Source organism: Ixodes scapularis, unplaced genomic scaffold (assembly GCF_016920785.2).
Source record: "Ixodes scapularis isolate PalLabHiFi unplaced genomic scaffold, ASM1692078v2 PGA_scaffold0__279_contigs__length_252992795, whole genome shotgun sequence".
In the NCBI taxonomy this organism is placed as follows: domain Eukaryota; kingdom Metazoa; phylum Arthropoda; class Arachnida; order Ixodida; family Ixodidae; genus Ixodes; species Ixodes scapularis.
In genome coordinates, this window is record NW_024609835.1 from 95,210,181 (window position 1) to 95,222,110 (window position 11,930).

At 44.8% G+C, this 11,930-nt stretch overlaps 1 protein-coding gene across 1 annotated transcript; it reads right to left on the reverse strand.

The window, feature by feature from the left end:
* Positions 1-7,500: 7,500 nt before the first annotated feature.
* Positions 7,501-10,709, reverse strand: LOC121047955 (acetylcholinesterase). The gene is made up of 2 exons (XM_040503705.2): positions 10,438-10,709; positions 7,501-7,660 (listed from the first exon to the last, which is right to left on the reverse strand). Exons 1-2 carry the CDS (start codon positions 10,707-10,709, stop codon positions 7,501-7,503), a joined length of 432 nt encoding a protein of 143 aa, XP_040359639.2.
* Positions 10,710-11,930: the final 1,221 nt, after the last annotated feature.

The window sequence follows — 11,930 nt, forward strand, 5'->3', positions numbered from 1 at the left end:
GCGTAGCTTATTTAGTGGCACTAACCTGCTTGAAAATATCAGAAAGCTTTACACATCCCTTAGACCTTCCCAGTGCCACAAAGAATAATGCACTTTTAGCACTCGCCTTCGCCTTACTAGACGACTTAGGAAAAGGCGGTGAGGTTGAGGACGGCGCAGATACACTGGCCTTTTTATGTCAATAAGTGGATGGGCTATTCATATTGAAACCAAAAAAATAAAAACTGAATATCTCATTTTTTGCAAGCTAATCTATACAATCTCACCATATGCATACAAGGGTTTGAGTACAACAGGTATTAAGCTTTCACCTTCTTCTACAAACAGAAGTGTCTCAACCAGCAGCTGGATCTCTCCACGGAGCAAGACGATTAAAAACTGCTTGCCTAGAAAAAAAAAGTAAGCATCTTCAAGATTAATAAACAATTTTCACTCTGATGTTTGATCAAGTAAACTGTAGTCAAGTACGCCTATATTGACTACAAGAGCCAAAACATCCAAGGAAGCTGTGCCAGTTCCGGCAAAGTGGCACAAACGCCTCATGTTTTCTTTCTTTTCTTTATGATTGAGATAATGGTCTTATAGAACAACGATGTAGTTCGCATTATTCCTGTCTTCAAAATAAACGAAAAGTATCTGCACTGTTTCTTGAAGAGAATTATACTCAGACTATAAAGCTTAGGACTTACAATAATCGTTTTTGTAACTGACATACTGCCATCAAGCTAAATATGATGTCGCAGCTTTCTGACCTTGCCGAGCTCGGGATTGTCTACGATCACCCATAAAACAAAGCTCTCCAATGTTTCATTGTGGATCTCGTGCCTACAAAACAACTGGCTGAACCAAAATATGGTGTGAAATTGTTCTTTATCCCCAAACTTCTAAAGCAGGGCACCAGCAGCTGCTGACACACCACAGCAAGTAGTTTCGTCGGACACTTTGCGAAAATTACAGCTTCCCGAGAGTGGCCAGATGGCTAGGTTTGACTACGGACTAAGTTCCAAGGCAATACACACCAGTTTTCCTTGGTTTACCCTGATGAGCATTCACGCGCTCGTTATTCACCGAAATATGAACCTAGAACGGAAAAGGGGCAGACGCGCCGAAAGGGCTGCTCCTATCTCCCGTGATGCTCCCTCTCTTCCTCCACCACCACAAATTATGTGGGCCTTTCCCACTAATACCAGCGGGCCTACAACCTGTGCAGTCATTTACCACACTTATTCCCTATACTTTTTAATTGCCCTATTAAACGTATAAGGAAAGTTTAGCTATAAATGAAATAAGACAGTTTTAGTATAACGTTGCTGAATCTTACGTACGCAATACGCAATAGCATAGCGTACGGTAAAACTACTCGCTCAGATCGACTTTAGTTGTGCGTTCCGAAACCGTGGCCGAGTGAACATCTGGAATTATACTCTTGATTCAGTTTTCCAGAACCGTAGTATTCCGCGTGCTTACTGCGCCACTAGGCTCCTCGAAAAATATTAAAAGTAAAAACGTTTTCAATCATTTTATTTCAAATTAAGCCAAGCCGCAGCTGCCTGGTCAAGCGAACTTTTCTACGGGCTATGGAGGCTACGAGTACGAGTTCGCAGCCAAACTTGATCACGGAGCATCCGTCAAACGTCCCGTGGATACCACACCTTTTATTAGTCCTATCCCGAGAGAAGATCCATGGCCTACTAATGTGCAGTGCACGGCGACACCTTGGGCGACTTTTCAAAGAGTTGTTCGTTCGTCGGCGATGAAGTGCTCGGAAAGGCTTAATGTTCAGCAGATGGCAGCGTTCACGCACACAGAAAGCTGTGAACCTTTTCACTATGCACTTCTTCAGCCAAACGGCGATCGAACGTGAATGCGGTAGGTCCCGGAAAGAATTGCTGAGCTGAACACACGTAATTTAGCATAACACTGAACTTTGGTAACACCACGTCGCCCATCCTGTGCCAGTGGACGTAACGGTCATCTCGAAACTGGTGCTCTCACTAGGCCCAAAATCTCTCGAGACCTTCCCGCAAAGCCCGCTAGCGGCGCAGCGCAAAATCCCCAGCTTGGAGTGCGTACGCAATACGCAAGCGATTCTGTTGCGTTTTGCGCATGCGCACTCTCAACCAGCTATTTCTTTACGCACGCAAATCTTTAGGGCACGATCTACTAAAACTGTCTATTATGACACTCCCCCACATCCTAACAGCCAAATACTAATCCGAAGTGACAGTCAGGCGGCCTGTCGGGCATTCCGAGATGCCACTTTGCCCCGTTGAAACCTAGCTGATTTTCCCAAATTTCCGACCGACAATCCTACCCACAAGGTGACGCTCGCGTTGTTTCCGTGTCATACGGGTACCAGGGGAAACAGGCGGCCCACGTCTTGGACCGTGACAAGTTGCAACGTGTCACAGGCCAAGGCAATCTTTTGCCTTTTATTCCAACAACTACCGTGTTGAAATAAAAGGCAAAAAATGATGGTGGGTTATGTTTCCGTAGATGGTAAACATTTCCATGGTAAACTCATGAAAACTTCATTTGCTAGCTTCAGAAACGCCGCTCGACTTGTCTTTCACGCGGAATGTAGCGCGCTATTACCTCCGCCTTGGAGACAAGAGCACTGCGCCCGACGAGGTCCTCTGACAGTTCCTGGAGATGTTGTGAGAGACGGGGCAGGACATTTTCCCGTGAAGCTTCAAATGCAGCTGAAGTGTCGCGTCTGCCACACCAGATCAAAGTGGAGTTGTAAGAAATGTGCGAACACCCTTTTCCTAGAGCGGGACTGTTTCAAGAAATTTCATACTTCGACTGCCTAAAAACCGTCCCCACATGCGCCTAGTGTACTATATAAAGTGCGCCCGAATATTTTCTGAAATAATAAATATTTCGTAACGAATCTTTTAATTTGTGCTAAATGTATGTAGATAACTTCGAATTTAGGAAATAAACAAAATCTGCAGGACAGTTTCTTCTTGGGCGCTAATGGGTTAAGGGGTTTCTAGCAGACGATAGTGTCTCATTCAGAAAGGCTCAAAATATCCTGCGCGTGGACACTCTCGAACGTGACCTGGCGTATTGGTGCTCCAATTTCTAAAACCCCTCTACCCTGGGAAAAGTGTCGCCATTCATTGTTGTAAAAATGCTCGAGGCACGTGCTGCGCGCCACCTCTGGGAGATCCATAGTGTCTGAAATCTAGCTGAGTGCTGCGCTGTGCCACCATGATCTTCCCAAGTGCTGCACATTGCACACGCCTCGTGCATCCACGCACCCTGCACTACTTTTGAAACATCAAGGGGTTTTGCCAATTTCACTTTTCTGGCGGACACAAGCGTCGAAAGTGCACGAAACTCTGGCTCGGAACATCGGGCTCATGTTGAACGTTCAAGAAAGGGTCGATGCCGTCCCCGCAGGCCCCGCTGCTGTGCAAGTTCAGTCAAAGCTTCAGTCCGTCTTGAGCACAAATAGGGGGTTGTCTGTACTCAAAGAAGTAGCGAAGCTTGTCACCGGGGAACACTCCAGGGTAAAATAGGGTGTGAAATCATTGGGTATTCCTAAGTACAAGTGCGCTCCACTCACATCAGTTGACGTAAAACGATCTTTTTCAGCGTACAAAGAGGTTCTAAGCTACAAGGGGCAAAAGTGTGAACCCAAGAATCTTGAGGTTGTGCTTGTTTGCTGTTTTTTTCATAAGTTTTCCCGATTGTTTCTAGTTGTACCATGTTCAGGCATGGTATAGCTTAGTACCGGTGTGGGCTTGAGTCGCCATTTTTTCGATTGTTAGACAAATTAAATTGTAATTCCTATTGTACTTCTTTATTTCGTATTTCAGTGAATGGGGGGACACAGGACCTAAATGCTGTCAAAAGCACTCTGTGAATAAAAACTGAAATAAAAAAAAACTCTACTAATCACTGCCAGGGGTGCCAATTCCCCATGAGATAAAGTCGATGATTGTCCGCTGTCCTCTGCTCGTATAGACGGTTTGCAGCAGCTGTGCATGGGTGCCGCATTAACCGACTTTCACTGTTTGTTTCCACTTATTCTGTTTACCTCAATTTAATATTACCATAACAGGCCTGGTTATTTCCATCCTAGTTTCGATTGCGCCCTCCCCAGCATTGGCCTTTGTAGAGGCTCGTCAAGACCCATTTCGGGCTCGGTACCACGTAAGAAACGAGAAGGTCAGCAATGGCGGCTGTAATGTGGCGCGTGTCTAAAGTGCCTATATCACGGTGTAAGATAATACTCTTCAGGTGAGGACAGTGCGTTCCTCGCGACTTGCCGATAAAGTTCGCTTTTCACTCTTTCTCTCTTTCTCTCTCTCACTATGGTTTCAGGAGGCGCCGGCAGGCGACTCGTCGACCCGTGGGCACGGTGTAAGACGCAGCAGGCAGGCAGCAGTTCGATGATGCGTCATGGTGATATTGGTGCGGATTAGAACGACCCGCTCGAATCTTCGAAGATTTGAAAAGGACAAAATGGCGATTGCCCTAGCAACGTAGACCGATCAGCCAATCGCCTTGCGACGTTTTCGTTAGAATGGCAATCTGGGCTAGTTGACGTTTTCGTCGTATGTACGTTAGTATTTGTTTGTTTTCGGCTAGTATGCGGGGAAGGCAATGGCGCCCCTTTGCCAGGATCCAGTCAGAGTCGTTTGAACTGAGAGAGTTTGGCCTACTTAAGGAGATTTTGACAGTCTGGCAACCACAGAAGCGTAGTCTCACAACCGGGGGATGAATATTTCCGTCCGCCATTACGAGGCTCTGACTCGTGGCAACTCATTCCGATTTCTTAGGAACAAAAAGACAAAAAAGCAACGCCATTTTGTGTCATCGCGAAATCCAGTGGTTCTAGCGAACAACAAGCTCCGCCCATTTGAGAAACTCTTTCAGTATAAACGGCTTTCGAATAAGTGACTTTAGGAACGCTCTCAGCCCCTACGTAATCACGTACAGGGAGCAAACGAACGGAGATGAAGTATCGTCCGCCCGCTGAGGCAGACTATACACCTCTCACCCTTAAGCAGAGACTATAGACGCTTTCAGGCAGTTGTGCATACGCCCCGCCATAACCGACCTCCAGTTTTTGTTCCGTCTGATTCCGTTCGCTTCACTTCATCATTACCACAGTAGGTAAGGCCATTGCCATTTTATTATCGACCGTGTCCTTCTCCCCAGCATAGGCCTTTGTGAAACTCGTCAACGCCCGCTTCAGTGGCTTGGCATCTAGGTAAGACAAGAGAGGGTCGGCTATGGCGGCTCAATTTGGCACGTGCTGAAAGCGACTACAGAAGCTCCGCCTTCAGCGTGAGCTCGCTGGTTTCCGCAGTGCTTCGGCAGCGCGCGCCTGATAGTTTATACTTGTGTTAGCAAGGGCAGAAAGGTCGCGCTGAAGGCTGTGCTTCTAGTCTCAGTTTAAGGTTGAACGGAATATAAATTCTGGTTGTATAAACATACACACATCATATTTTTTTTTTTGGCTAACGCCCCTGTTTAGTGGGGCTTGTCAACTGATAGATATAAACCCCTAGTTACACACGCGCTCTCAAGTGTTATCTAGCCAACGATCGCTGGCGTCCTTCAAGTGTAATTGAGCTCAACTAAGTTGTCCAATGTTACACGGTACATAGGCCTAACATACCCAGTTGAGATGTGCGCCATGGGACACAGTTGAAGCTGTAACCAAACTAAAACTGATGTCACATTACCTTTTTCTTTAAAGTGGTGCAAATGAATTATATGCAAACTTTTCATTAATTATGAAGATTAAAAAATTAACTTTTTGTTTTTTTTTAGAGCATAAAACGAGAATCAAAACGTTTTACATGAATTCTAGCAAGACGGACATACCGAAGGCCTGATCGGCACCGGCATCAAAATGGCCGCCCTCGCCGAGCTTTGGCTTCTGCGGCGAGCCGAGATCGTTCTAGCGGCAGCTCTGGCCCCGAAACGTACCTCTTCTGATAATATTTGCTGATATATGGTACTTTCGAGCTATTTCCCCAATATTTAGCAATAGTAAGTGTTTCGCTGGTGCTCACCATGGGTGGCTGAATGGACCCTTTGCTCTGGGTAGGGAGGCACGAGCGCGTCCTCAGGACGCTACAATGTTATGCTGGCTGCACTATCTACGCGATAAACCCGTAGCTCTCAGGTTTTGAGCAGCGCTCCAGACGAGCCAAATAGAATATTTGGCTCGCGGCCTCAGCGTCCCATCAAACATTGCTTTCTGCTTCATTATTTTATTGATTTTTTTAGAGCCTCCGTGAGCGCATATTTTTCAGTTTACGCGATAGCGAAGCCGAAGTTACTTGCAAAAGCATGTTCCCCCGAACGATGCTCGCACTGCGCGAGCGCGCGTGCTTGGCAAGGACACTGAAAGCTCGGAATTCACTCTTGTAGCCTCTGCAACGCTGGCACTTATATTGAAACAAAGAATAATAAAACTGTAGTCGGGAAGCGTAATGACACAAACGCGAGCCAAATATTCTATTTTGTTCGCTTGGAGCGCTGCTCAAAACTTGAGAACTACGAGTAGAGTGTACTCGAAAGCGGGCCTATTGCAAGCATGGCGCCACGACAGGTGCCCCACGTGTGCAAGCACGTCAAGCCTGCGTTTTGGCAGGCTTGTATTTGCAGGGACTCTTCCGCTCGAGCAGAGACATGGCGGCGACCTGTCGCCATTTTTGCAATCTTCCATAGAGAACTTTAGTTTTTCTTCGCGCTTGACAACCTCGCTGCAGCCCTGCACGAGACGGCACGAGCCATCTCGTACACTGCCGCCTGCAAACTGTTGACTAAAGTTATGGATTTGCCACGCGTGCGCGATACGCTTCGAGCGATCGGTCCGTTAAACTTTTGTTAAATAACTCAAGCAGCAAGCCTGCTGGAAATATAAATACACATTCTACAAATAGGGTGCACACGCTTGCCTTATCGCCAAAAGTTAAGCGTTGACGAACACGCGTGAAGTGTGTTACTTATTTCAAATTTTCGCTTTCGAGAACTTGTCCCTGCACACGTCATCGTGTGCAGAAATTCTAATAGCCTAAAACTCTGCGCAATTATTCGTGACGCTTCGGTGATTTCGAAAAAAGCTGAAGATACAGGCGTTCTGGGCAGCGAGTCATATTGTCTATTCTACAAAATCATATTGCTTTTTACTCAAAAGGCAAACGTTATTCATTTGAGGAGAGCACGGTTATTGGACGCTGTTCTTTGCGCATTTATCATCAAAAAGAGTGTTCCAAAATGGAATTAAATTATCGCATTCGATTTTTATGTCACGTAGTTTAATATCCTCTTCTTCACAAAGTTAACCGAGTACTCCATTTCTCAACAAAAAAAAAATGCATCACTTCAGTCTTCTTGTACAGTTTATATTTAAATGATCGGGTCAAGCGGAAGCAATAGTAGATGAGGACGCAGTTAAAAAGTAAAAACAATTGACGACAAAAAGCTTAGGGGTCTTTTCTTCGCCCGGTAAAAAGCGCGCCGCAGCCTTCATGAGCCTTCAATAAGAGCGGACAGAAAGCGTATAAGTTCGCAGTCCCGCGTCGGTCCCTCCATTGAGTAGCCAGAATCTGTTTGTTGGACCACGGGAGATCCAGCAAGTGTCGAGTATTTCGGCCACTCCTTTCCGTTCTCTAGAGCAGGCACCTTCCTGAAAGCATAAGTTCATTCAAATTATAAGTAAAGCTCTACAAAGATTTTTTTATCTCCGTACGTGGTGCTTCCGAGCACTATTTCGGTCCGGAAAAAAAGTATAAATAAACCAATACACTGAGTGAAACTACTTTTTACAAGTGTTTCTTTAGGTAGTGCATTTACCATGCTTGACATTTTATGAGTGTATGTCTTAGGGTACAAATATGAGCTTAAAATATCCTTTTTTTGTTTTTTTTTTTTTTTTTCAAATAAAAAAAAGAAAACACCGAAAAAAAATTTTTTTTAGGCTGCTACTTAATGATGACACAACAAAAAAACAAAAGCGTAAATGCATTTTTGAAATGAACCACCGAAAGAAGATCAAGCCTGTTGACAGCTATTCTTGTAGAGAACTTTTGCACACGCTATAAATCACGATCACTATTGCACTGTATTATGAGAACCTTATATAAGAATTTTGATGTTCTTTGTTCTCTTTTGGCTCAGCATCACTATCTGTGCGATGTAATATCGATAACTAAAACATGACTAATGCCTGACGGATGTTTCAGTATCCCTGGTTACACTTTTTTTGATCCCCCCCTCCCCCCTCGTAGTGCCAAAACAAGAGGAGGTGACGTTGGTCTCTACATTCGGAACTCGATTACATATAAAAACTGTGTTACGGTTCGCTAAAGCAATAAACTATAAATCTATAAGTTCACGTTATGGAACCAGGGTGACATTGTTGCAGGTGTAGTGTTTCGCCCACCACAGACTTATATGAATGAGTTTCTAAATGATCTGGAAACAGTTTTTACTTTGTTGACTGATAATTCTAAAAGGGAGGTTATAAAGGGAGATAGCAATATAGATATCTTAGGCAGTAATCATAGCAAATACTCAAACCTGTTACATTATTTTGGCTTTCATAACTACTCTGACACCCCTAAACAACGAATACTACATATACGGGCTTAGGTCGCGTTTTGCGCAATTTTTAATCAATGCATATCCTAACCGGAGTATACGAAACTGCCCTTACCGACAACTTCCCGTTGCGTTTTTTTATATTATGACGACCAGAATACTCCCGTTCATGTCATAAACTCGGAATCAAATACGAGGGTTAATTTTAAATAATTCTCACGTCTGCTCTCTTAAGTAGACTTCTCTGACGTAGATGATACAAATGCTAATAAGTATTGCCATTTTGTCATCAAGACAATAAAAGGACTGATAAGAGAGAGTAGCGTAACAAGGAGAAAAGCTACTTAACAACATGAATCCGTCCCTGGATGACTCCTAGTATACTCGATGTAATAAGGAATCCTGACTATTGGCTTACAAAAATGAAACAAAACAAAGGTAATGAATATTATTTTACTCAATTTAGAATGCATAGAAATAAAGCAGTTGAATTGATGCGCCAGCAAAAACAAGTATCATTATTGCAAGCAAATTCATGCCTGCGCTGATAACTCCAAGAAGGTCTGGTAGATAATAAATTCTATTATCCTGCTGGCTATTTCTCCGTTTTCGATAACATGACGGAGGCATCTCAGGTTACCCGACCGGTTTAATATTCACTTCTGCACAGTCGGCGCCAACCTGCGCCCCCCGATGATCTATTCCTATGGACCGGGTATAATTCCACTGCATGACGCTGCGAGCTGATGAGGACAAACAGACATCGACAAAAGCGTAATATCATGTTCTTTCCCATGTTACTTTTTCTATCATCGCTGAATCAATCATAAACCGGAAAAAAACCTAGTGGCTTGCGTGTTTGACGCTGCTTAATTGGCACATTACCTCGTAGCATTGGCTGCGTTTGGACGTAAGCTGAAGCAAAGCATAGCGTTGTTCGAAACAAAAAGTTCACACGATTAGTGAAAATACCCTGTGACACGGGACACAAAAAAGTGGGCAACAAAACAACCCTCCTAGGTTTTTTGTTTTTTTTCTTAAGCTATTTGTTTGCCTGCGCAAAATGTTTTTAGTTTTTTTCGGAAATGCTTGTTTCTTCGATTTAGTTTAACTTGGTGGAAAAAAAAAAGATCTTAAAACGATAGTGCGTTTTAAATTCTCTCATTGTATGTCTAGTATAGTCTCGGACAGAACAAGAACAGCAGGGAGGAGGTTCAGATGTTCCGCCTCCAGCACAAACATATTGCCTTCGATGACACTTCGGCGTCTCGTAAGCCTCGAGCGTGCACGCGCAGTCAAAGCACGACGAAAGGCATTGTGCTCGTGCTGAGGGCAGGGCGTTTGCAAAAGACGCCTTTGCATTTTCACCTCAGTGGCTATAATGCCCGGGTCGCAACAGAGTGACAATCAAAAACAACCGACAGCGACTACTAACCTCAAGCATCTGCTGCATGGACGCGAAAGTATTTTTGGCAGGCTCGCAAACACTCGCTCTATCACGCTCATGCTGCACGTTTCTGTGGTGCGTCGGAGCCGGTTGTTTCTGTTTGTCATTCTAGTGGGACCCTGGTAAAGTGTGAAAGACGGAAACTAGCACGGAACGAAAAGGTAGCCAAAAACGTATTTCTTTGCATTGAATTTATAAAATAGTGTTAATGCAGTTAATGCGAGGGTGTAGGCGAGCTGGACAGAATAAACGATAAAAAGTGGAGATTTGTCTGTCCTTTGTCGTCTAGTCCCCCTTCTCCGAGGGTTATTATTGTGTATAAAATATTTGCTGGTCTGCTTGTTCTTTCTTTTTAGCTTGTATTTTAAAATTTAGGTACTGACAATGTAATTGTGAAATTATATTGAGCACATTACCCTTCCCGTGCGAAGTCCGCCAGCGTTCGGATCATTCGAAGAGTGGTGTTTCTGTCGTCGTCTGTGGCCAGCCACGGGTAAAGGAAGGAGTAGCCAAAAAGCATAAAGACGTCTTCGCTATGAGCTGCATACTCAGCGCTGAACACGCTGAAGGAAGGCTTGGGCAAAATCTCTTGAAAGTACACGGTTGCCCCCTTTTTAATGAGAAGTTCTCCCATAGAATGCATGGGGCAGCGAAACAAGATATCTCCAAGCAGTTCTTTCCATCCCATGTAGTCATTTTGCGATACGTTGTAAGGTCCACCTAGTGATTTAAGTAAAACTTCCAAGGTGTCGTTGTCAACCTTATCAAGAATCGTCGGAAATGTTTGAGAAATAAGGGCGGGAGTGAACGTGAGGTTCTCTTTGATTACGTCCATAAATGATAGTTCAAAGTACCCCGCTCCATCTGAACGAGTTGTGGAGAGCAGTATTGCCTTGTTGGTGACGTCTAACTTATCTGCTATGTTGTCCAGCTTGTCGGGCAAAATGGCATCGTAGTAACTTGGTGTGAAAAGTCTCTCAGCTTTCAACTCCGCATTTAAAATTTCTGTGCCATTTTTTTCTCGTAGACAATTTAGAGCTTCATCAGTCGTCTCCATGGAACAGCTGGCTACCCGTGAGAATACCTCGAAGTTTTCTTTTGCCGCACCTTTAGAATTATCAGGTAGTACAGTGAACGCGGAGCCACTCATCAGATATGCCTTGGAGTAAAATGAACTTGGTAGCAGTGGACTAATCATTAGTAAGGAAGATATAATTGATCCCGCACTTTGGCCAGCGAGAATTATGTTGTCCCTGTCGCCTCCGAAGTGTTGAATGTGCTTCATCACCCAATCATGCGCCGCAATCATGTCGTGCAGCCCGATGTTGCCAGGTGTGTCCGGCGCGTCCGCGTTAAGAAAACCGAAGACACCTACGCGGTAGTTCGGAGCAACAACGACCAGATTTCCGAACCCCGAAATAAAGCGGCCGTCATAGAAGTCGAAGCTGTTTCCTCCAGTGTTAAATGTTCCACCGTACGCCCAGAAAATGACAGGATGCCGCTGATTTCCGTCCACACAACCCGTTGGTACCCAGACGTTCAGGTGCAAGCAATCTTCAGTTGCGTTTGACGTGTCGACAAAGAAGCCCTTTGGCCCCGTTATGTTTCGCTGAAAGCACGGCGGCCTCTTGTAGGTTGCGTTGAAGATGCCCTCCCAACCTCGAGAATCGGTTGGTGTCTTAAAGCGGTTCGCACCTGCTGTCTCTTCAGCAAAAGGGACACCCAAAAAGGCCACTGTTTGGTAAAAAACGCCGTTGTGTTCGAAGCTCATCGCCGTTCCCAGCACTTCACCCTGGCTTAGTGCAACTTGCAGGCAGCTCTGGGTGCTGTAATCTTGAGTTAAGGCAATCCATACAACGACGGCTAATATTAGTATAAGGAAGGCCAGTAAGACCGCAACAAACACCCA

Excerpts from the sequence above, each read along its gene's own strand:
- LOC121047955 (XM_040503705.2), bottom strand. The coding sequence starts at position 10,709 with ATGGGATGGAAAGAACTGCTTGGAGATATCTTGTTTCGCTGCCCCATG. Across the intron at positions 7,661-10,437 it reads GCGGACTTCGCACGGGAAGG|GAAGGTGCCTGCTCTAGAGA; the intron begins GTAATGTGCTCA and ends TTATGCTTTCAG.